The sequence below is a fragment of the Dendropsophus ebraccatus genome, unplaced genomic scaffold, assembly GCF_027789765.1.
Source record: "Dendropsophus ebraccatus isolate aDenEbr1 unplaced genomic scaffold, aDenEbr1.pat pat_scaffold_937_ctg1, whole genome shotgun sequence".
In the NCBI taxonomy this organism is placed as follows: Eukaryota; Metazoa; Chordata; class Amphibia; order Anura; family Hylidae; genus Dendropsophus; species Dendropsophus ebraccatus.
The window spans coordinates 23374-49486 of NW_027210537.1; the positions used below are offsets into that span (position 1 = coordinate 23374).

Genomic DNA, 26113 nt, shown 5'->3' on the forward strand with positions numbered 1-26113 from the left:
TATTATTACTAGATTGATATTTCACCAAACCTGTGCTATACAGTTATTAATTGTAATAACATGTTCATTTTCATTCTTTTATAATTGTTTGGATTGCATTTTGTGTAATGGTTGTGCTAAGTTTTGAAAAATCTTGCATTGTATTGTACTTTCATCAAACCTTTATGGCCTTACAGTGATTTCATAGAAACATAGAAGAGTCATTTTACGCATTTTAAAGCTACTCTGTATCCACAATCTGACCCCCCCCCCCCCAAACCGCTTGTACCTTCGGATAGCTGCTTTTAATCCAAGATCTGTCCTGCGGTCCGTTTGGCAGGTGATGCAGTTATTGTGCTAAAAAGTTACTTTTAAACTGGCAGCCCCATGCCCTACGGGAGTGGCCTGGATTGTGTATGCATTAGGTTGGCACAACCTCTCTGTCCCTCCTCATCATTAGGAATGCTCCAGGCAGATTGCCTACTATTCGTCAGCTGTGAGAGCCCGGCACATGGGCTGGATCGTTAAGGACCTGTGCAATGTTCAGCATGGAGAAAATGTTTCAGTGGCATTCCTAATGATGAAGAGGGTGAAGTGGAGGGACGGAGGGGTGGTGCAAAGTTAGGGCACAGATTCGCCTGTTGGGCACGGGGTTGTAAGTTTAAAAGTTGTTTTTTGGACAATAACTGCATCACCTGCCAAACGGACCGCAGGACAGATCTTGAATTAAAAGCAGCTATCTGAAGGTACAAGCGGTTTGGGGGGTCAGATTGTGGGTACAGAGTCACTTTAATAATTGTTCTTGTGGCTACTTAGTTTAGACCATACTAACCTATCCTTCTTTATTCCAGGGCAAAGCATGACGTTTCTGGAGAGACAGAGGTTTTTCAAGGCTCATCTATTGGTAAAACTCCAGAGGGGTAAGCGGATTATTAACTAGTCAATCAACTATGGTGAAAAACCTTTAGCATTGGATGCTGAGGGACACTGTGGACCACCTTGTTGTTAGTTATATCCTTAACAACTTAGGCCGCATTTCCACATTTGCAATCATAAATGCAGACGAAACCCTATTCCCATGTCATCACAGCAATATGTGGGGGTGTTTTTTGTCTGCACTCATATTTGCAAACATGGTCACATGGCCAGTTGTCAAGGATATAACTAATATAACTAAAGAGAGCATACATTTTAATATGCAAAGGAAAATACAATGAATTGTCTAAAAGAGAATGTGTAGTCTTGTATAATGGGTTGCATGTATACATAGCATTATTGAATCTAGTAATTTCCCCTTATTTATATAGTGGCAGCATGTTCTCTAGCTTTGCACACATAATAATGTTTGTTTTGTTTCTGTTCCTCTCACTGTTCATGCTCACAATTGAAGGATCTATATTCACACATTAAGACCAATTTTTAGAAGAAGACACATTAGTATATTTAGTTGTCCCAGTACCAGTCCTTTATTATAGTATAGCAATGTGTCTGTTTGGATGGACAGTGTTACGTCTATGAATTCTTTTTCATGGTTGTTCAGACAGGGGCTGTCTACCTACAAGGAACTGTGTGCATTGGCCAGTGATCTTAGTCAACCAGATCTCATATACAAGTTTATGAATTTGGCTAACCACCATGCTATGTGGAACTCGAGAAAGGTAAAGTCTTTCATGTTATGGTTCAGAGTACCCTGCTGCGTCTTGCAGGGGAGTTCTTCAGTGGACTCAAGCATTAATATTTAAGTGTAATGGTCCATTTACACAGAAAATCTGACAGATTATCTGCCAAAGATTTGAAGCCAAAGCCAGGAACAGACTATAAACAGAGATCAGGTTATAAAGGAAAGCCTGAGATTTTTTATCCTTTCAAATCCATTTCTGGCTTTGGCTTCAAATCTTTGGCAGATAATCTGTCAGATAATCTTTCTGTGTAAATGGACCCTAATTCTGAATAGTTAGTATAAGCCAGAATGTCATCTTACAAGGCCTCTTATGCATACACCAATGAGCTATGACAGCTAAGAGTGTTAAACATGTCAGTTTTTGGAGTGCATCCAAAACTATAAAAATTTACACTGAAGTTTTGCAGTGCAATTTTTGACTGTGATGCACATTAAAACACTGTGCTTCATCTGTACTCTCCTCAAAGTTAAAAACCACAGTAAGGGCCCTATTACACTAAACTATTATCATCCGTACTTGACCGATTGCCAGTCGTTCCGGTATAGATCATATTAAAAGGCAACGATCAGCCCATCAGCATAATGATGGCTTATTGTTGTCTTTTAAAATGTTCTGTTAAAACGTCAATGATATTGACAGTCTGCTGCACGTTGCTGCGGATAATATCAGTGTCGGCAGCAGACCCCCACTTTCTTCAATGGGCCACCCTGACGATCTAAGGATTGTTTACATCTGACTCATTAGGGTTATATTCTTACAAACAAAAATGTACAATTTCACAAATAAAACTATATTCACCTGCTGCTGATCCCGTCTGGTTTCTGTGCTGAATTGTCCCCATAGGAATTACCCACTTAGCCAATCTCCTGCCTGCAGCAGTCTCCTGCCTCAGCCAGTGATTGGCTGAGTGAATGTTTTCTGCAGGGACAAATTAAACCAGCCAAGAGTAGCGGGGTCCTGGAGTCTCCAAAATGGCAACAGGGGGAGATCAGGGCCAATGAGTGTTTTTATTTAAATTTTTTTTTTTTTTTTTAGTAGCGCTCCAAGCCAAATATTTAATAAACAAAAATGCAGCCAGAATATCCCTTTCACAAACTTTAAAGCATTACTGCCATTAATAACTTTTGAAATGTCATGAGATCATAGTAGGTCTCACTGCTGCATGCATCTCTCTTGCATCTCACATCTGTCTCATTGTAGTCTATAAAGCGAAAGAGTTGGATCTTTGGCTGGGGATCAGAGAGTGTCTCTAATCTCTTTGCCGCTGTCTCTTCCCAGCTGTAGCTTGGGATTGCAGCAGGCCTCAGCAGTGAGACCTGCTGCAATCAATAATTTTTGTCATGTCTGGTGACATGTGAAAAGTTGTTACAAATGACAGTAACTCTTTAATGTATAGATGCTGCTAAAATAGATTTGCATCTTCTGAATTAATATACATATTTTTTCCTTTTGTGATAGGGTGCAGCATTTGGTTTTAATGTGATTGCCACCAAAGCTGGAGAACAGCTTTCTCCCTTCATGCCTCAGCTGGTCCCACGTTTGTATCGTTATCAGTTTGATCCCAACACTGGAATCCGCCAAGCTATGACTAGTATTTGGAATGCTTTAGTCACGGACAAGAATACAGTGAGTCCATCATTCTAGGATATTTCAGTATTCTGCTATAACAAATAATCTTTTCCTTTCTCTATATCATCTTACTCTTTGCAGTAATAGGGCATGCTAAGCTTTTGGAGGGGTCCCCTCCTGAGGATCTTCTGTGTTAGCCAGAGCTGCAAGACACCAGCGTCCATAATAATTGCTGGGGTAAAAGATCAGAATGCTCTGTCTTCAGTTTAGATTGTGGCCTCATTCACACATCAGTGTTTTGAATCATTATTTGTCAAATGATACAAATAACTTAAGAAAAGTGACATCTGAAATATTCCTATCCTTTAAAAACAATCATAATATGTAAAAGTTGGTTGCAAAACCAGTGATCCCCTAAAAAACTTTAACAAAACTTTTTAGATTTTTTTTTTTGTTTTAGGTTCTTATATAGAGTGTAGGCTCTTATATAGAGTGACAATATTGAAAGATGACAGTTAATATTGCTGCTCAAAAACCTACAAATAAATGAATACCCTGGAGGGTTCCATATCTGAATTCCACTTGTGCTAGTCACTCATGATCATGATCAGTAAACCTTGTCCTTCCATTCTACAGTCTAATGGTATTCATGAAATATTTAGGTATCATTTAGGACAGATTTTTCCAGTTCTGGCCATAAAGCCCACGCCAGTAGGTTATATACTGAAGATTTTCTTCAGGCGTGTTTACACACTGTGGCTGGGATGCAGGCAAAGACAGACTGCTTGTAGCGGCCAAGAATTGCATGTCAATTGAGTTGTAAATGGCAGTGCGGTATTGCGGCAAAACTGCTGTTCAGCTGTAATAAAAATGTGCTTCAGTTAAAGAGAACCTATCATGTTGAAAATGCAGTCCAATTTACAGGAAACATATAACACAGGAGTAGCTAAAAAGATTGATATATAGTCTTATAGGAAAAGGTCTTATTCTGTGGTAAGTAGGCAAGTGTGTGTGTGTGTGTGTGGGGGGGGGGGGGGGGGGGGGGGTTTGTCCAGCTCGGTTATTAACATAGCTGTCAAATATTTCTTCAGGCCCCTTGCTAAGCGCTCTGGCTGCTACTTCTCACATGGACCCATTTCTGCAGTGACAGCCCGCTCAGCCAATCACTAACTGAAGCAGGACAGTGCCACGGCCAGTGATTGGCTGAGCAGGACACTAATTGTATATGTTATGAAATTGATATATGTAATTTATTTTCAAGTAAAATCTGTTTTTAAAAGTTAGAAAACATTATTATATTCATTTTAGGTGGATAAGTATCTGACAGAAATTCTTCAAGATTTGATAAATAACCTTACAAGTAATCTGTGGAGAATCCGTGAATCCAGGTATTAATCTCCTTTTGAACAGTTACTGAACCTTGGTTATAATTTCTCTGAACAGCAGACAGAGCAGTATAGCAGACACCCCATCTGGGGCTTCTGTGATGGCATCTGGTCCCCCACTCGTCCTACTACTTCCTATGTATGAGACAGGCTTGTGCAGTGGTTGGCTGAGCATGCAGAGTGTAACTTGACGGTAGTGGGGGATCGGACGACATCAAGAGCTGCGGAGGACCCAGGTAGGTAGGCATACCTTTTGTTTTTGTTTTGTTTTTTATGCCTCTGTAGCCAAATATAAACTTTTTTTTGGGTGCGCAGGTGACTCCTTTAAAGTGACAATGTCACCCCCTTTTTGCATTATGACTTCTATACACAGGTGTAAAGGGTGAATTTAGCAGTTTTTATACCTTAGCAGTTATTTTATATCTTGCGTCATGGTGCTTGTTCCAGTAAAAAGTGCTCTTTTATTATCTGCGGATTGTGCTACCTGGGCGGGGCTTTACGGGTGCAGTGACACTTAGTCTCGCCCACACCGCCACCACAGACCCGCCCCTCTGTGACGTCATTGCCGTATAGGCCCCGCCCCTTGACAGCCATTGGAATGGGCTGGCCTAAAGGTCTAGGCCCTACCCCCTCTAGGTCGGATCATAACAATGGCCGCTAAGGGGCGGGTCTATGTGTTGATGTCACTGAAGGGCAGGGCCTATGGTAGTGAAGTGGGCGTGGCTAAGTGGCACTGCAGCCATAAAGCCCCGCACAGGTAGCACAATCTGCAGATGATAAAAGATCACTTTTTACTGGAACAAGCATCATGACATAGGATATAAATTAAGGTATGAAAACTGCTAATTTTACCATTTACACCTGTGTCACTTCAACTCACATATTTGCTAAATTTAATATTGCAGTTGGAACTGTGATGGTCTTACTAATAATGGAGTTTGTCGTCCTTTCCTTGTTGCAGCTGTTTAGCATTAAATGACCTACTACGTGGCCGTCAGCTTGATGATGTTGTTGACAAGCTTCCTGAGATATGGGAGACACTCTTCAGAGTCCAAGATGATATCAAGGTGTGCTTTTGCTCTTACTCAAACTAATAAAAATCTGTGATACTTGTGCACTTGCAGATATAAACCACAATGTATTCCACCCAGAATAACTGTACAGATCATTGCCTGTCTGTAGATGTTTCACAATCTGTAAACAAATGCATTTTTAGTGTGTGTGTGTGTGTCTGTGTGTCTGTGTGTCTGTGTGTATATAGTTTAATGTAGAAGAAGCTCTCAGAGTACAATAAAGAACTTATATGAAACTTGTTGTTTTTGGTATAACTTAGACTTTTATTTGTTATACCATTTTGTCTTATTTCCTCTATTCCTCCCAGGAGTCAGTGCGAAAAGCAGCAGAACTGGCTTTGAAAACTTTAAGCAAGGTATACTTCTGTCTTTACAATTATCATTTATTGTTCTAAAGATTGGTATATGGATAACTAGGTAATTGTTGGGGGTCCAACCACAGGAACCCCCACACTGATTGAATGAAGATCTAACGAGACTTGACACACTTGTTCCCTATATTTTTATACTATATAATTACAGGCAAACATACGCAATACACTTTTATATATATCTCTATATGGAAATATGTTTCACCTCTATTAAATACAGTAGAAGTTTTGATTATCATCATGAAATACACTTTCAATTATTTCTGGGTATTCTCCTTTTGCACTATAAGGTATGCATAAGGATGTGTGAACCAAGCAAGGGAGCAGCTGGTCAGAAAACAATTTCTGTTCTTTTACCGTGCCTTCTGGACAAGGGAATTATGAGCACAGTGACTGAAGTTCGGGCCCTTAGGTAAGTAGAATGCAGTGTAGTTTGCGTGTACATTGAGGGTGTTATCCAGCTTTTCAAAACTGATGACTACTTTCATGCGGGTCTGACATCTGTCACTCCTACTAGCAATCTCTTCATTCGCACACCCATAGTGTAGCCTGCACTACGAATGTGCTTTTGTAGCGCTCCGTGCTTCACAGAGCACTACATTTCCACTTTATTACCAGTGCGATCCAGGCCGCAAAATGCGGTCCGCATTACAACATGTCCTTTTTTTTATTGAGGCATGGATCGCGGCCCCATACACACATACGGACGTCTGAACGGGGCCATTGAATACCATTGGTCCTATGTTCTGTCCGCAATTGCGTGCCCGCAGTTGCGGACAGAACAACGGATGTGTGAATGTAGCCTTAGCTGCAGTGCTGACCTGAGCACCATGCCCCCACCAAATGGTAGTTGGACCCCCACCAATTTAATACTGATGAACTATCTAGAGGATAGGTTATCAATCTTGAAAAGCTGGATAACCCTTTATCCTTTTAAGTTGCTGCAGAAGAAGACATAGATAAGGAATTGTGAGCAGTCTGTAAAAACATCTTGCTAGCTATTCCTGTGATTACAGCTGTCTGCAATTTTCAAGTGGTTGTTTAATAGCAATATCAATTGGCAAAATTGTGGATACACATATAATATAGTCTATAAGTAGCAATGTATTCACTCAACTATTATGAGATTAGTTACTATGAACTTTTTGTTGTTGAGGAGGGTGTAACTTGGGAATAAGCACTGTCATTGAAAGGCTGACCAGTAGGAAGCAAAAAACATTCACTCTGCTGCTGTATCAGTTTCCATTACACAGGAGCAAAAAAAATTAAAAAAATCTGTGGTGAGTCTGTCCATAAGATGGAGGTGCATGTGACCATGCGCTCCCCCCCCCCCCAGTATCCTTCATAGGCATATACAGGCTCTGTGTTGGAAGAGGCATGGTCGTTTGCTCCTTCATGTCGGCCATCTTATGGACAGACTCGCCACAGAACAGGCACCCCATCCTGGAGTCTGATTTTAGCTCTGAGGTATACACGGTGGTACTATGCATAAGTGCTGTGAGTACACTTACTAATACTGTACACTGAACAAGTTTACTATAAAGTGGCCAACCCCTTTAAATCGCACATTACAATGCCTGGTTATGGTACCCTGTTAGGTTCTAATAACAGCGCACTGGGTGTGGTATCATGAATGGCATGGTTGTTTACTTTGTCTTTTTATACGTTTATCACTCTTCTTCCTAGTATCAACACAATGGTTAAAATCAGTAAAAGTGCTGGAGAATTATTAAAGCCTCATACCCCAAAGCTCATCCCAGCTTTACTGGAATCTCTAAGTGTTTTAGAACCTCAGGTGCTGAATTATCTCAGTCTCAGAGCCACAGATCAGGAAAAGGTAAGTGTTGTCTAGTACTCTATCTTCATCCAAATAAAAGAAAAACGATATAGCTTGTGTTCAATGCTAGTGCCTCAAAAAGTAAGTTTAGAGGTTAGGGGCAACCGCTACATTGAAAAGAATATGCTGTGTCATCTTTGTGATTTGGATTCTCCTAATCTGTGCAGGCTGCAATGGACAGTGCAAGACTAAGTGCTGCTAAATCCTCTCCAATGATGGAAACCATAAATATGGTACGTAGATGGATGATAGGTTACAGTCCTCTTTGTGCTTATAATGTTTGGTTACATACATTTTTAGATGTTTATTGCGTTTTCTAGTATATATGGTACCAGAAAACTGGGCAGCATGGTGGCTCAGTGGTTAGCACTGTTGCCTTACAGCATTTGGGTTCAAATCCCATGAAGAACAAACATTTGTATGAAGTTTGCAGTGCTCAGTCCAGAGAAGGCAAAATCTTTCACCACAAATGAAGTGTATTCTATACGCACTTTTATTGTCTGAATAGACTGTCCAAATAAAGCATCATTTTACTTCATTGGAGAGTGTAATACTTACTTCATCTGTGGTGAAAGAATTTGCATGGTGTTTGTATGTATTCCTTGTGTTTGCATGGGTTTCCTATGGGAAACGGACATTGTCATTACTCATTGAGTCCTTGTCCCCAGTGGGGCTCGCAGTCTAAATGTTTTTGGTGTATGTATGCGGGTTGGGGGTGGAATGAGGTACGCACAGGGAAAACATGCAAACTCCTTTGTGACATGTAAACCCAGGGTCATAGCGCAAGGCAATGCTGCTAATTCCTGAGCTACCATGGTGCCCCAGATGTTTGGATCTACATATTATATATAAACTTCTTTTGACAATTGCTCACATTTAGTGGTGTTTGCTATAAAGTTGTGAAACAAGAGAATGTCACGCCCTAATTCTCTGCTTTTTTTTAACAGTGTATTCAACATCTGGATGTCAGTGTCCTAGCTGAACTTGTTCCAAAATTGTGTGAACTAATAAAGAGTGGACTCGGGTTGGGCACAAAGGTAAGAGCAAGACAAATCTGAATTGTCAAAATAATACTTTATAATCTAGAGCTATCAAAGACCAGCTTTTCTGTCAGTGGAATGAATGGTTAGCTCAATGGTCCAGCTGCATTAAACTTGAATCAGTCTATTATGTGAATTTATGATATTCTCTTTATATTGAAGGGAGGATGTGCCAGTGTTGTTGTATCTTTAACAACGCAGTGTCCTCGGGATCTGATGCCTTATTCCGGTAAGTTTAAATCTGTCATGTTCATTTATATTATAAACCATTACTGCTTATAAAGACGGCAGACATACAGTAAAGTAAGTCAGTTGCACTATTTTCTAATGAAAAGGATAAAGTGCAGCCTTCCTCCATATTACTTAGAAAAATAGAGATGTGTATTTTAAAGTAGAGCAAAAACACTTGTAGTAATGTTTTGCTAATGTCCTGCATAATTCACTTAATTAAAGCATACAAGGTAAGTGGGGGCTTAGTACTTGTATACACATTATAGGTGCTATATGAAATATAATAAATGACTAGGAACTTAAAAAAAAAGGCTGCTTATCTTTATTCTATTATTGAACAGGTAAACTCATGAGTGCTTTATTAAATGGACTCTGTGATCGTAACAGTGTGGTACAGAAATCATATGCCTTTGCTTTGGGACATTTAGTTCGGGTAAGTTTTACGAACTTCATTGGTTGGACTGTAATCTTCATTTGAACTGTTTTTGTGTGTTCATTATGTTTGTATGTATTTGCAGACAGCCCGGGATACTAGCACTGAGAAACTTCTTCAGAAGTTGAGTGGATGGTACATGGAAAAGGAGGGTAAGTAACGTTTCCACAGATTTGTCAATCATTAGTTAAAGGAGTTAACAGGTATTGGAAACCGTCCTTGATGTGACTGTTCAGACCTGTCCCTTTTGAAAGCCAGCTTTCATCCCATGTGGGGCACTGTTTGTTTTTCTTGGATTATTATAGCTGGTGTTTTATATAATTCGCCTGATATTCTGCATTCAGTTCAAACTCCTTGCCCTCACCCTTAAAGCTCTCCACAATTCCACACCTCCATACATCTCCTCCCTCATCTCCACCTTCTATCCTTCCTGTGCTCTACATTCTGCTATTGGTCTTACACTAACATCTTCCATAATTCCGCCACTTTTGCTCTGTGTGCACGGAGCCTTAAAGAGGATAGTCACCCAGCTTTTAACTTCACAGCAAATCCACATATAGATACAACACAAAGCAATGTTTAACAGCTAAACATCTTGGCTTTATAAAACAGACCTCATACAAATGAAAGGTATATTATTTTCATAAATTACGTCTTTTCCCAGATTAAGTAAAGAGGAAGAAAAAAAACTCTTTGGCTGACTGATAGAACCCTGAAGAAACATGTGATTTTGTGGATTTGCCATGAAGTGTGGGGTTTCATAAGTGTTACCAGGAGATGTAGTTATTGCTAGTAAACTGGTCTGTGACAATTTAACATGCTCTTTTGTGTCATTTGTATAGAGCCAGCATACAGAACAGGATGCACTTTAACAGTTCATGCCATTAGCCGCTACAGTCCTGATGTGCTAAAGAACCATTCAGGAATGGTGTTGCCTTTAGCCTTTCTTGCAATGCATGAAGTTTCAGATGATGAGAAAGGAGAAAAAGAAGACTCAAATCTTTGGAGAGAAGTGTGGCAGGAAAATGTGCCTGGTATGTACCTTATTCTGCTGGCTTGGGCCATAATGAATAGATTATAATATGCAAAACTACAAATTTATAGGGGTTTACACTTTTTGGATCTACTAGGTGTTTAGTCATTTTAGAAAATTACGTACATGGTATGCCTGATGGTGATAGTTTTCAAATCGCAATTCCTGATACGGAAATCTCCAAGCTGAGCTTAAAGCGACTCTGTACCCACAATCTGACCCCCCAAACTACTTGTACTGTCGGATAGCTGCTTTTAATCCAAGATCTGTCCTGGGGTCTGTTCGGCAGGTGATGCAGTTATTGTCCTAAAAAACAACTTGTAAACTTTCAGCCCTGTGTCAAATTGGCGTGGCCTAGAGTGTCCATGCCCTAGGATTGCAACACCCCTCCGTCGCTTCTCCCCGCCCTCCTCATCACTAGGAATGCCCCCGGGCAGGATTTTTCCTATTCATCACCTGCCTGAACATTGCACAGGTGCCTTAACGATCCAGCCCATGTGCAGTGTTCAGGGGATGAATAGTAGAAATTTGTTCTAGGGGCATTCCTAATGATGAAGAGGGAGGGAGTAGCGTTGCAATCCTAGGGCTGCAAGTTTAAAAGTAGTTTTTAGGACAATAACTGCATCACCTGCCGAACGGACCCCAGGACAGATCTTGGATTAAAAGCAGCTTTAAGGGATGCTTGCCTTGTTCCAAAGCAGCTTTGTTCAGTGCACCATTGGCTATTCAAGTTAATAGAACATTTTATAACCTTTCAAAAGACAGGAAAAATCCATTTGAAAAATGCTCATGTGGGGATGCAATAACATTCAGCAATGCTGGGAAATTTTCTCAACTTTGGAATTAAGTCAGATGCAGTATCCTTCACACTGTGAAAGGGGAATAACGACTTAGTAATTAAGAGTTTATACTATGCAAGGTTTAATACACTTGAACTTGCCTTGCCTCCTCCACACCTCCAACATTAACATGGAAAAACATGGTGACGCACTTAAAGAATTATGAGTATATTTGGTACTCTAGGAAGAAAAGATTGGTAGTTCTAGAAGGTGATCAGGTGGCCTCCCCCCCTCCCCCTTTCTGCCTCCTCCCCTCCTTTGGGGGGGGGAGGGGGGTAAAGGGTGTTGGTGGGGTTAGAGGGATAGAAAAAGAAAAGCAAATCAATATATGAAATCTATTTTTAGTGCTACTTTTGGGTGGAATCCCATGCCAACTTTATCTACCCAAAAGAGGTGTACCAGATTGAAGACTAATATACACAAAAGTACAGTGATGCCTGTGCTTTACACTATATTGCAGCATTCTTATTCCGTTATATAGCACAGTGCTTTTATCTCTTAAACTCAAGCCACAATTTAATATATTTACTGAGATGTCTAGCCTGTGACCTGATGCTTTCTATAATAGAAAACACCACACTTGTAGAAAATGCTCTCACAGTATTTCAGTTTCGCTGCAACAAAAGAAAGGGTTACATGGTATTTAAAAAGGTTGACAACAAACTTATGATTGTGTTTTTTTTGTCTTTGTTTATACCATACACAGGAAGTATCAGTGGTGGCATTAGATTGTACATGAAGGAGTTAGTAGACATTTCACAAAAAGCTCTGCAGTCACCATCCTGGAAGATGAAAGCACAAGGTGCTGCTGCCATGGCTTCAATTGCAAAGCAGCAAACTGGATCACTGGTCCCTCCACACTTAGGAATGGTGATTAGTACTCTCTTGCAGGGCTTACCAGGGAGAACATGGACTGGAAAGGTAAGGACTAAACTTCTTATATTTAATACAACAGTTTAAGAAGTAGACCTAACAGCTGCAATACATCAGCTAAAACATGTTTACAGTGGTACCTCCGCTCTCGAACACCGGGTCCGAACAATTCGGTTCTCAAACCACAATTTCCCCCCAAAGTTTTGTTTGGTACTTGAACTTTGCTCGGTATCCGAACAAAAATGGAGGAGATGACTGTCGGCTGAACTATTGTTCAGTTATCAGAGGAATCTGATAATGAGATGAGATCCCCCACTCCGCTGAATAGAGTTTCCTAGCCAGCAGCAGAAAACTTCTGCTCTGGGAGGAGCATAACACCAAAATGATGGGTGTTGTGCCCTTCTTTGATGGGTGTTTGTGCTCCTCTTTCTAAATGAATCACTTACTCTTCCTGGGTCCTGTCTGTGTATTCATGTGCACTGCAGCATCTAGTGATGATCATGTGACCCTGAGACTGGACCCAAAGTAAGTGCATTCTTTCCAAAGACGAGCACAACACCCATCAGTTTGGTGTTCAGCTCCTCCTAGGAGGTTAAAGGGGTTGTCCGGCGATAAAAAATTATTCACAGAATAACACACATTACAAAGTTATACAACTTTGTAATGTATGTTATGTCTGTGAATGGCCCCCTTCCCCGTGTCCCACCACCCCCACCCGTGTACCCGGAAGTGTGGTGCGCTATACATTACCTATCACGTGCCGACCACGGTCTCCGATCCTCAGCAGTGACGTCGTCTTCGGGAGGCCAGCGCATCTTCCCGAGTGCCGGCCGCCCTCTGCAGCGTCATCTGAAGCTCAGCCGCGATTGGCTGACCATAACTGTGCTCAGCCAATCGCGGCTGAGCAGCTGATGACGTGGCCGCGTCATCAGCCGCTCAGCCGCGATTGGCTGAGCACAGTTATGGTCAGCCAATCGCGGCTGAGCTTCGGACGACGCTGCAGAGGGCGGCCGGCACTCGGGAAGATCCGCCGGCCTCCCGAAGAAGACGTCACTGCTGACGATCGGAGACCGTGGACGACACGAGATGCGGTGAGTATAATGCACCACACTTCCGGGTCTAGCGTGGGTGGGGGGAAACACGGGGAAGGGGGCCATTCACAGACATAACATACATTACAAAGTTGTATAACTTTGTAATGTGTGTTATTCTGTGAATAATTTTTTATCGCCGGACAACCCCTTTAAAGGGAACCTGTCACCCCCCGTGCCGGGGTGACAGGCTCCCGACCCCGTTAGAGACCCCTATACTTACCTCATCCCGCCGGGTCCCGCTTCTGGATTCGGTCGGGTCCCGGAGATCTCAGCCGCTGCAGCCCGGCGCGCGCGCTGAGAGATGAGTCCAACGCTCATAGAGAATGACGGAGCGCTGGACTCTCCTGTCATTCTCTATGAGCGTTGGACTCCTCTCTCAGCGCGCGCGCCGGGCTGCAGCGGCTGAGATCTCCGGGACCCGACCGAATCCAGAAGCGGGACCCGGCGGGATGAGGTAAGTATAGGGGTCTCTAACGGGGGTCGGGAGCCTGTCACCCCGGTACGGGGGGTGACAGGTTCCCTTTAAGAGGTGTTTCTGTGCACCACACCACAACTTAACCCCTGCCTGGCTGGAAAACTGAGCCGGCTCAGCAGCAATACAGACAGGGTCCCCTCCAGAGCAAAAGTTTTCTCCCCTAGACTGGGAAACCTATTTGTAGCTGGGATTCCTCACACTTGCAGTAAGGAGCAGTGTGCGATGCACTGCCACTTACTGTATGCTCAGAGGAAGTAAGTGGTGATGCTGGTGCTACACTTCGTAAGCCAGTCTCTCTGCACCTGACAATGGAGGGTAAAACACAATTAAATGTATTTCCATGATTTCCTATGGAAAAATTCTGCTTAGTCCTAAAACTGCTTGGTTCTGAGAACAGCCTTCCAGAACAGATTAAGTTCAAGAACAGAGGTATGACTGTAGCTGCAAAGAGACAAGTTTGACATTTACCTCCATGGTTGTTCATCTGTATGGGAAAATGGAACTACAACTGCCATAAAGAAAGACAATTCACTTTTAATGTCCATACCTGTTCATTTACTGCATCCACATTTCTGCTGCACAAACTCATTCATATATTTTGCAGGAGGAGCTTCTGAAAGCTATTGGGACAGTGGTTTCTAGTTGCAGGTAAGTGTTTTATATTTTAAAGAGCTGATATGTGTCTGTTTTTTATTTTACCCACACAAAAATTTGTCTTCAAAATAGTGATCAAACTACAAGACAAACTGGTCAGAAGCAGCGCTGCAAAGGCCAAACAGAAATATGATTGTGTGTCTATTACATACTGTTTATATGTTTGACTTGTATATTAGGAAGTTCTCCTGTCTTCCAGCAGATGCCTCTGATATATGGAATAGAATACTATACAGTGGTGAACTCCTCCCATCTACCATCATTGTATGCTGTATGATTATACACTTCTAGGCTGGGTTCACACTATGTATATTTGAGGCTGTATTTGGTCCTCATGTCAGGTCCTCATAGCAACCAAAACCAGGAGTGGATTGAAAACACAGAAAGGCTCTGTCCACATAATGTTGTAATTGAGTGGATGGCCGCCATATAACAGTAAATAACTTCCATTATTTCAATATAACAGCCGTTGTTTTAAAATAACAGCAAATATTTGCCATTAAATGATGGCCATCCACTCAATTACAACATTATGTGAACAGAGCCTTTCTGTGTTTTTAATCCACTCCTTGTTTTGGTTGCTATACAGCCTCAAACATACAGCCTCAAATATACGTAGTGTGAACATAGCCCTAAGGTGCATAGGACAGTTCAGTTATTATACTGGGAAAAGAAAACGATTTTGATGAACTGTGGGTACATAGGTTAAATTTGACTTACACGCTTGTGACTCGCCAGTGAGAAAGGTTAGGGGAACTGGCCATTGTAAGCCTACTGCAGTGCTTTTACTAGAAGATAAAAATAAAACCCTGTAGATATGTTTGATACAGCTGGTCCAGCACCAGAGTGGGTCAGTAACGGTATGGAAGGTAAATGTACTTTATTATATTCAATCACCCCCTCCCTGGGTATATATTAAAAAGACCCCTTCCTGGACAACCCCTTATTTTTCAATTCATTTAGTTACAATTACTTCAGACAGGCAGGTTCCAATATTAAAAAAGGGATTTTATCCAGTCACAAAACTGCGGGATGAAGGTGGTGCCATGAATATTGCCTATCTGGACTTCAGCACAAAGCCTTTGAAACAGTTCCCCATAAAGAGCGGAGAAGCTGAGAAGTTAGACAAAATTTGACTTGGTAATGGTGTTTATTCCGAGCAGAGACTGGTTACAAGTGGTGGTCCCAAGGGTCTGTTCTGGGTCCTATTCTTTTTATTATATTTCTAAGTGACATAGGAGAGGTCAGGTAGGTAAGGTTTGTCTGTTTGCTGATGACACAAAAGTGTGTAATAGGGTTGATATTCCTGGAGGTGTCAGTACTATGGGAAATGAGTTAGCTTTGCTAGACAAGTGGTCCAAACATTGGAAATTGCAGTTCAATGTTTCCAAATGTAAAATATTGCACTTGGGGAGGAGGAAACCCCTATCCGAGTATAATATCGGCAGTTCTGTGTTGGCAAAGACTTCAGAAGAGAAGGATTTAGGGGTAGTGATTTCTGACAGCCTTTAAAATTAGTCACTAGTGCAACCAGGTGGTAGGGAAAGCAAATCGTATACTGGGCTGTATAGCTAGAGGTATAACCAGTAGGAAGAGGGAGATTGTGATCCTGCTGTATACAGCTCTGGTGAGACCACATCTGGAATACTGTGTCCAGTTCTGGAGACCTCACCTAAAAAAGGATATTGATAAAAATAGAACAGATCCAAAGGATTTGAATCTGTATAGTCTGGTGGAAAGAATAGAAAGAGGGGACATGATTGAAACCTTTTAAGTATGTTAAAGCACGGATGTTGAGGAGGGAAGTGTTTTAAAAAAAAAGAATTCAAGAACAAGAGGACACAGTGGGGGAAAAATCAGAAGCGATGTGAGAAAATATTACTTTACTGAAAGAGTAGTAGATGCTGGGAACAAACTTCTAGGAGATGTGGTAGGTACATCTACAATAACCGAATTGACACCTGCCTGGGATAAACATATATCTACGTAAGATAATAAGAAGGGTCATACTAAAAGGGCAGACTAGATGGACCTGGCGGTCTTTTTCAGTCTTCTATGTTTCTTTGTCATAGGTTCCTGTAGAGACATGAAATTAACCTTATCATATGTGCTATTATGCAAAACAAGAGTCCGTGGAGCCTCAGTTACGAGTCTCAAAACATGGGATAGCCAGATATCTCTAGCCTGATGCCAACGGGGTGCCTCCATGATGGGGAGAGCACCACACCACCCTGATAAATAACCCCTTAAGTCCCACTCGGTGGCGAGTATTGGAACATAGACAGGGAAACAACAGGGTGGCCCCTTTTGTCATTGTCTAACTCAAGATGCGAGTATTGCGATCATGACAAGGGCTTACAAAGGCAGGCCTCCACCCACAGACAGCCGTTTCGGGGTATTTGCCCCTCGTCAGTGTGGGGTATGATTCTGGCTAGTTGGGGCAATTACAAATCAACCAACAAAACACACTAATCACTGAACTCAAGGAGAACAGCGAAAAAAAAAAATTCCAATGAAGTACTCAATCAAGAGTCTCCACTGATGCCCCCAAAAATTTAAATATGCAAAACAAGAGTCCGTGGAGCCTTTTGGGGGGATCAGTGGAGACTCTTGATTGAGTACTTCATTGGAATTTTTTTTTTTCGCTGTTCTCCTTGAGTTCAGTGATTACTGTGTTTTGTTGGTTGATTTTTAAATGCCCCGACTAGCCAGAATCCTACCCTACACTGACGAGGGGCAAATACCCCGAAACAGCTGTCTGTGGGTGGAGGCCTGCCTTTGTAAGCCCTTGTCATGATCGCAATACTCGCATCTTGAGTTAGACATTGACAAAAGGGGCCACCCTGATGTTTCCCTGTCTATGTTCCAATACTTGCAACCGAGTGGGACTTAAGGGGTTATTTATCAGGGTGGTGTGGTGCTCTCCCCATCATGGAGGCACCCGTTGGCATCAGGCTAGAGATATCTGGCTATCCCGTGTTTTGAGACTCGTAACTGAGGCTCCACTGACTCTTGTTTTGCATATTTACATTTTTGGGGGCATCAGTGGAGACTCTTGATTGAGTACTTCATTAGAATTTTTTTTTTCCGCTGTTCTCCTTGAGTTCAGTGATTACTGTGTTTTGTTGGTTCATATGTGCTATTAGTTGCAAAACCAGCTATGGAACCCACATAGTACAAACTACAACTATTGAAATTTGATCACATCTGTCATTGCACCGGATTCGAATTTACTTAGCTCTAGATCAGGGGTGGGGAACCTTTTCCATGTCGAGGGCCGGTCGGGCATTAATAAAATCATTCGAGGGCCGCATACTGTGCGCAGCAGTTAGTAGCGTGGGTTTGCAGCACCCAGGACAAGGCATAGTATTGTTCCCCTAGTGCCCCTGCTATTGTAGTTAACCCCCAGTGATGCCCCTTGTAGTCTAGTTAACCCCCAAGTCATGTCCCTGGTAGCCTAGTTAACCCCCATCAGGCATGTCCCTGGTAGCCTAGTTGTCCCCCCCATCAGTCATGTCCCTGGTAGCCTAGTTATTCCCCCCCATCAGTCATGTCTCTGGTAGCCTAGTTGTCCCCCCCATCAGTCATGTCCCTGGTAGCCTAGTTGTCCCCCCCCCCCCCCATCAGTCATGTCCCTGGTAGCCTAGTTATTCCCCCCCCCATCAGTCATGTCCCTGGTAGCCTAGTTATTCCCCCCCCATCAGTCATGTCTCTGGTAGCCTAGTTGTCTCCCCCATCAGTCATGTCCCTGGTGGCCTAGTTATCCCCCCATCAGTCATGTCCCTGGTAGCCTAGTTGTCCCCCCCATCAGTCATGTCCCTGGTAGCCTAGTTATTCCCCCCCCATCAGTCATGTCTCTGGTAGCCTAGTTGTCCCCCCCATCAGTCATGTCCCTGGTAGCCTAGTTGTCCCCCCCCCCCCATCAGTCATGTCCCTGGTAGCCTAGTTATTCCCCCCCCCATCAGTCATGTCCCTGGTAGCCTAGTTATTCCCCCCCCATCAGTCATGTCTCTGGTAGCCTAGTTGTCTCCCCCATCAGTCATGTCCCTGGTGGCCTAGTTATCCCCCCATCAGTCATGTCCCTGGTAGCCTAGTTGTCCCCCCCATCAGTCATGTCCCTGGTAGCCTAGTTGTCCCCCCCCCATCAGTCATGTCTCTGGTAGCCTAGTTGTCTCCCCCATCAGTCATGTCCCTGGTAGCCTAGTTGTCCCCCCCATCAGTCATGTCCCTGGTGGCCTAGTTGTCCCCCCCCCCATCAGGCATGTCCCTGGTAGCCTAGTTATTCCCCCCCCCCCCCCCCATCAGGCATGTCCCTGGTAGCCTAGTTAACCCCCATCAGGCATGTCCCTGGTAGCCTAGTTGTCCCCCCCCCCCCCATCAGTTCTGTCCCTGGTAGCCTAGTTGTCCCCCCCATCAGTCATGTCCCTGGTGGCCTAGTTGTCCCCCCCCCATCAGGCATGTCCCTGGTAGCCTAGTTATTCCCCCCCCCCCCCCCATCAGGCATGTCCCTGGTAGCCTAGTTAACCCCCATCAGGCATGTCCCTGGTAGCCTAGTTGTCCCCCCCCCCCATCAGTTCTGTCCCTGGTAGCCTAGTTATTCCCCCCCCCATCAGTCATGTCTCTGGTAGCCTAGTTATTCCCCCCCCCCCCCCCATCAGTCATGTCTCTGGTAGCCTAGTTATTCCCCCCCCCCCATCAGTCATGTCTCTGGTAGCCTAGTTATTCCCCCCCCCCCATCAGTCATGTCTCTGGTAGCCTAGTTATTCCCCCCCCCCCCATCATGCATGTCCCTGGTAGTCTAGTTATTCCCCCCCCCCCCCCCATCAGTCATGTCTCTGGTAGCCTAGTTATTCCCCCCCCCCCCCCATCAGGCATGTCCCTGGTAGCCTAGTTGTCCCCCCCATCAGTCATGTCCCTGGTAGCCTAGTTGTCCCCCCCCATCAGTCATGTCCCTGGTAGCCTAGTTGTCCCCCCCCATCTGTCATGTCCCTGGTAGCCTAGTTGTCCCCCCCCATCAGTCATGTCCCTGGTAGCCTAGTTGTCCCCCCCCATCAGTCATGTCCCTGGTAGCCTAGTTGTCCCCCCCCCATCAGTCATGTCCCTGGTAGCCTAGTTGTCCCCCCCCCCATCAGTCATGTCCCTGGTTGCCTTGTTGTCCCCCCCCCCATCAGTCATGTCCCTGGTAGCCTAGTTGTCCCCCCCCCATCAGTCATGTCCCTGGGATCCTAGTTAACCCCCAAATAAAAAAATAAACATCCCACTCACCTTACCTCCGCTCCCACGCAGTCCAGGTCCTCTTCTCTCCCAGGTCCTCTGTGGCGGTCTTCTCCTGCAGGCGGCGCGCGATGAAATGACGTCATCGCGCGCGGCCCGCAAGAGACTAAAGACACGCGCCGCTCTGCTGGGGAAGAAGCCGGCACAGACAGCATCCTCCGGTGTCCGCCAGCTGTCACAGACACCGGAGGATGCGGTGTATGCCGGCTTCTTCCCCAGCAGAGCGGCGAGCATCACAGGGGAGCTGCGGGCCGCGGGCCGCATCGGGAGGTCTCAGGGGCCGGATGCGGCCCGCGGGCCGGAGGTTCCCCACCCCTGCTCTAGATTAAGGGAATCCTGCCCTTGATGGGACTCTTTGCTCCTTTAGTACTGTACTTTCTGTGGAGCTCTACACTAATACAGTAGGGCACCACAGAAAGTATGTACAGGACTGGGGCTCCTGTCCACTATATGGCTCACATTACTGTACAGTGAGCAGTGAGGGCTGTTGTCCTTTCCCAAGTGCAACACACCATCTAATTTACATATTACATCAACTGAAGATGTAAGGAAAACAACACTGAGGAGGACATCCTCTAACCTGCTATTAGTTTCCCTTTAACCCCTTAACAACACAGGGCTAATATTTACATCCTGTGGCCGCCTTGGGGAGTTCAAAGGGGGGCCGCGTGGCAACCCCGCTCTGAACCGCCGCGGTCCCGGGTGCCGCATGTAGCCTGGGACCGCTGCTATTAGCGGGCACAGCCCGATTGCCGTGCCTGCTAATAAAGTAATCAGATGCAGTTGTCAAAGTTGACAGCTGCATCTGATTACTTATGCAGCCGATCCGTGGTGGTCTAGTGGCGGAGATCGCTCGGCACTCTGTTGCTTTTGGCTGCAGCAGCCAAAAGCAATAGAGTGCCTATCTCATTGATCTATGCTGTATATCTATACAGCATAGATCTCAATGAGAGATCAGTGTGCGTATAATAGAAGTCCCCCAGGGGGGCTTCTAGTATAAGTGTTAAAGAAAAAAAAAAGTGTTTAATATTAGTAAAAAAAAAAACCTCCCCTAAAATAAGTTTGAATCACCCCCCTTTTCCCATGTTATAAATAAAAATAAATAAACAAATGTTTGGTATCGCCGCGTGCGTAATTGCCCGAACTATTATTATTCACATTACTGATCTCGCACGGTAAACGGCGTAAGCACAAAAAAATCACAAAGTGCAAATTTGCGCATTTTTTGGTCGCATCAAATCCAGAAAAATTGTAATAAAAACCGATCAAAAAGTCGCATATGCGCAGTCAAGGTACCGACAGAACACATCATGGCGCAAAAAATGACACCTCACACAGCCCCATAGACCAAAGGATAATAGCGCTATAAGCCTGGAAATGGAGCGATTTTAAGGAACATATATTTGTTAACAATGGTTTGAATTTTTTACAGGCAATCAGATAAAAGAAAAGTTATACATGTTACATATCGTTGTAATCATAACGACTTGAGGAACATATATAACAAGTCAGGTTTGTCCCAGGGCGAACTGCGCAAAAACAGATACCCCCCCAAATAAACAAAATGCGGGGGGTTCAATTTAACCACACATTGAATTTTTTGGGGGGGGTTTAGCAGTGTGCTTTATGGAAAAATTCAGCCTGTCATTGCAAAGTACAATTAGTGGCCTTTTAAGCACAAGGAGGAAAAAAACGGAACTGCAAAAATGCAAGTTGGCTCTGTCCTTAAGGGGTTAATGGGGTTGGACACCTTACAAGTGAGAAGACATTGCCTCCTTCCACTCTTCTGTCAGAGATGGTATTACTGCCTTTCACCTGTCCTCCACTGCAAGAGGGGGGATGCCATTAATATCTCTGTTGCCATCTTGACTTGGTGCTCTGTGGCAATGGTCCTGCTTCAGACATTGCTGATCTAGCACTGTTGGGGGCCCCATTATTTAGATATTTTGAAAAGTTATGTTATTGTGCCTCATCTAAAAAGTCTCCTATAACATATGATTGTCTTGTTTGATCGTTTACAGCGAACAGCTGAAGGAACCAGCTCCTTTACAACCAAGTATAGACACTATTATTCAGGCAATATTAAAGGAGTGCCGGAAAGAAAATATCAAATACAAGATTATAGCTCTGAAATGTGCAGCAGATGTTCTTGAATCCACAAAGGAGGATCACTTCCAAGAAATGGCTGATATCCTTTTCCCCTTGATACAGAAGGTACAGTCTCTATCATTAGAATTTAATAAAACAGATTCTTAAATTGAATTTGTGTACCCAAAATATTCATGCCACTACAGACTTGGTCACTGGGAGATGATTAGAGTTAATGTTTAACATTGTGACTATTTTAACCAGATGATAAGGCAGTTTTAAATGTACAATCTGAAAGCTAAAGGTATGGAAATATTTCATAACTACTGTATGGAATTGACAATGTACAAGGAAATCGGCATGAGCCGAAGATCATGTGCCATGTATCCCAATCATGTAAGACAATGACATTTGGTTAATTTCTATTTAAAATACATAATACTGCAAATTGTGATAACTCTTTAGCTTTAAAGGGGTAGTGCGGCGGTAAAGAATTATTTACAGACTAACACACATTACAAAGTTATACAACTTTGTAATGTATGTTATGTCTGTGAATGGCCCCCTTCCCCGTGTCCCACCACCCCCACCCGTGTACCCGGAAGTGTGGTGCGCTATACTCACCTGTCACGTGCCGACCCAGTCTCCGATCTTCAGCCAGTGACGTCTTCTTCGGGCGGCCGGCGAACAGCTCCGACTGTCCCGAATGCCGGCCGCCCTCTGCAGCGTCATCCGATGCTAAGCCGCGATTGGCTGAGCATAACTGTGCTCAGCCAATCGCGACTGAGCACAGTTGGGGCGCCGGCGGCAGGGATTCGGCCGTCCGTCCGAAGATGACGCTTGTCACAAAATGGCGGACGGCCCTTGACACGGATCAGGTAATGTATAATGCACCACACACTTCCGGGTACGCGGGCGGGGGTGGTGGGACACGGGGAACGGGGCGATTCACAGACATAACATACATTACAAAGTTGTATAACTTTGTAATGTGTGTTATTCTGTGAATAATTTCTGAGCGCCGCACTACCCCTTTAATGTATATAGAGGCCTCCTGACTCTCCTGATCATGACAGCAGATGTCATAATAGTGAGGATAAGGCAACGGTGGAGGAGTCTGGCAGTGGCTTTCTTAAAAACCTATGCCAAGTTTGCACGTATAGAGGAATTTTGACAGATGGCTGTCAGCCAAATTATGTTTATATCCTCACTCTTTTCAGGTTTCTTTTATGCAGCACACTATATGTGCGTAGTTTATTGCTGGTTAGTAAACTTAGAAAACAGTCACGGTCACTGGTACAAATAATTTTTTCGCCATTTAGTTCTCCTATGACTCAATGTAGGTCTGATGACTTATTTTACACGTAGCGATAATTTGCCCGAACGTACGATTAACGATTTCGAAGTAACGATTTTTTTTTATAACGATCAGTGTTTAGATGGAACGATATATCGTACGGAAAAATCGTTTTGCGATCGCTTAAGCCTATCTCGCACATAGTCGTTCACAGATTTAACCTGTTTACACTGAACAATCTGTGAATTTTTTGGGAACGACCAACAACGATTTGAGAACATGTTCAAAGATCAAATTGAACTATTTCTCGCTCGCCGCTTAATCGTTCGCTGCGTTTACACGCACCATTATCATTCGCATTCGATCGTTATCGTGCAAATTCGCATGATAATCGTTCCGTGTAAACGCAGCATTACAATGGCCAATTATTGGCAACGAGCAATCCTAGAAATGCTCATTTTGCTGATAATCGACTTGTGTAAGTTCCAGCGATCAGCCGACAAACGTGAAAACACCTGCTCATCACATTTTTTGTGCGAAAGTAAAATTTGTTATAGGCGACACATCTTTTTGTAAACAGCAGATGAGCGGCCTATGATAACAAATGTTAATGGCCACATGAATGGTGCAGCGATTGTTCATGTGTCCTGGGCATCTGATTAATCTTGTCTTCTAAAGACACTGCAAGTGAGCGCTGATCACGCTGATCTGGCTCGTTTGCTACAGCGGATAGACAGAATAAAAAAGGGCCCTAAGAGGGAGGTTCTTGTAAGTCATCTTACTGGATGTTTCTTAAAATTAATATCTTGAAATCTCTTGTTTCATTGTTATTTATTCAGGCTTCTAAGGAAACTGTGGGGGCTCGATCACCAAAGGAAGAGCAGGATGAAGAAGATGAAAATGAAAAAACAAAAGAACTGCACACAGAAACTTTGTTGTGTGCCTTTTCAACTTTAGGAAAGACCTGGCCCAGAAATCCTGACACTCAACGTAAGTTATATGCAGAGGCCATGATAACTAATACAACTGAAAATTTGTGCAGACAAAAAGTAAACATTTTGGCCCCAATTTGCTCTAAAAACAAAATAGTTATCCAGGCTGAAAAAAAGCATAGTTTGTTTCTTGCAAAAAATAGCACCATTCCTGTCCCCAGGTTGTGTGTGGTATTACAGTTCAGAGTACAGCTACATTCACTTCAATGGAACTGAGCTGCTAAACCGCTCCCAAACCTAGATGTTGTTTCTAGAAGAAAGCGGTCATGTTTTTCTAAGCATGGGTAACCCCTTTAACCCCTAGGCGACCCTGGACGTACCTGGACGTCCAGGGCCGCCTACAGGTGTCCAGAGCAGGACCGCGCTCTGAACCGCCCAGGTCCCGGGTGCCACATGTAGACAGGGGCTGCGGCTATTAGCGGGCACGGTCCGATTGCCGTGCCCGCTAATTAGGTAATCGGATGCAGCTGTCAAAGATCCGATTGCCTAATGCAGCCATTCCCTGGTGTCTAGCGGGGTGGATCCACACATTCGGCTCGGGCTGTGGTCTGCGCCGTAATGGCGCTGATCCCGGCTCGGCACTCGATTGCTTCCGGCTGCAGCAATCCAGTGCCTATCTCGTTGATCTATGCTGTATTCCTATACAGCATAGATCTCAATGAGAGATCAGTGTACTTATACTAGAAGTGTAAAAGGGGGGGGGGGGGGGGGGGGGGGGAAGTGTCATTAATAATTAAAAAATAAAAACCTCCCCTAATAAAAGTGTGAATCACCCCCCTTTTCCCATGTTATAAATAAACATGTTTGGTATTGCCCCGTGCGTAATCGCCTGAACTATTAATTAATCACATTCCTGATCTCGCACGGTAAACAGTGCAAGCGCAAAAAAATCCCAAAGTGCAAAATTGCGCATTTTTGGTTGCATCAAATCCAGAAAAATTGTAATAAAAAGCGATCAAAAAGTCGCATATGCGCAAACAAGATACCGATAGAACACATCATGGCGCAAAAAATGACACCTAACACAGCCCCATAGACCAAAGGATAAAAGCGCTATAAGCATGGGAATTGAGCAATTTTAAGTGACATATATTTGTTAACCATGGTTTGAATTTGTTACAGGCCATCAGATAAAAGAAAAGTTATACATGTTACATATCGTTGTAATCGTAACGACTTGAGGAACATATAAAACAAGTCAGTTTTACCCCAGGGCGTATGGCGCAAAAACACATACCCCCCAAATAAACAAAATGCGTTTTGGTTTTTTTTCAATTTCAGCGTAAAAAAATATGGCGTAAAAAAAATACCCTCCAAATAAAAGAAATGTGTTGTTTTTTTGTTTTTTTTTCAATTTTACCACACATTGAATTTTTTCCTGCTTTTGCAGTGTACTTTATGAAAAAATTCAGCCTGTCATTGCAAAGTACAATTAGTGGCACAAAAAATAAGGGCTCATGACGGTTTCTAGGTGAAAAAATGCAAGTGCTATGGCCTTTTAAGCACAAGGAGGAAAAAACTAAAAATTTACCTGGTCCTTTAATGGTTAAAGAAGTTCTCTGTGATTTTCTGTTTTCTGTCTGGCAGAAATTGGTATGCTTATTTTCATGAGCTGAAGCTTCTCTCACTGTTAGAGCTCTATTACATGGAGTGATAATCGGTGTGATTCGGTTATCACTCCATGTAATAAAGGCAACAATCGGCTAATGGCAACGATCGCGGGCTGATGGTGTCTTTTGGTCACTGACTGCGCACTGTTATGTGTAATAGCGATGTGTGGCCAGTGGCTGATGAATGTGTTAAGAAAATAATAAAGTTTATACATATCTGTCCACACTCGCCAGTGTCTTCCTGGCTTCTGCCCGCAGCTGTTGCTGGAATTTCAGAGCCTGTC

General features: G+C 43.5%; 1 protein-coding gene across 1 annotated transcript in view; it reads left to right on the plus strand.

Moving 5' to 3' along the window:
- Nucleotides 1-26113, plus strand: part of LOC138781139 (proteasome adapter and scaffold protein ECM29-like) — a gene marked incomplete at its 5' end in the record, with an annotated part of 59134 nt that overhangs the window by 22408 nt on the left and 10613 nt on the right. Inside the window, 18 exons of the mRNA XM_069956767.1 lie at nt 831-899; nt 1520-1637; nt 3120-3287; nt 4539-4618; nt 5577-5682; nt 5997-6044; nt 6350-6471; nt 7746-7896; nt 8064-8129; nt 8844-8933; nt 9099-9165; nt 9509-9600; nt 9686-9752; nt 10443-10634; nt 12179-12393; nt 14519-14562; nt 21864-22056; nt 24067-24217. Of these exons, the coding sequence (XP_069812868.1) occupies nt 831-899; nt 1520-1637; nt 3120-3287; nt 4539-4618; nt 5577-5682; nt 5997-6044; nt 6350-6471; nt 7746-7896; nt 8064-8129; nt 8844-8933; nt 9099-9165; nt 9509-9600; nt 9686-9752; nt 10443-10634; nt 12179-12393; nt 14519-14562; nt 21864-22056; nt 24067-24217 (2039 nt within the window). The remainder of the gene's footprint in view (nt 1-830; nt 900-1519; nt 1638-3119; nt 3288-4538; nt 4619-5576; nt 5683-5996; nt 6045-6349; nt 6472-7745; nt 7897-8063; nt 8130-8843; nt 8934-9098; nt 9166-9508; nt 9601-9685; nt 9753-10442; nt 10635-12178; nt 12394-14518; nt 14563-21863; nt 22057-24066; nt 24218-26113) is intronic.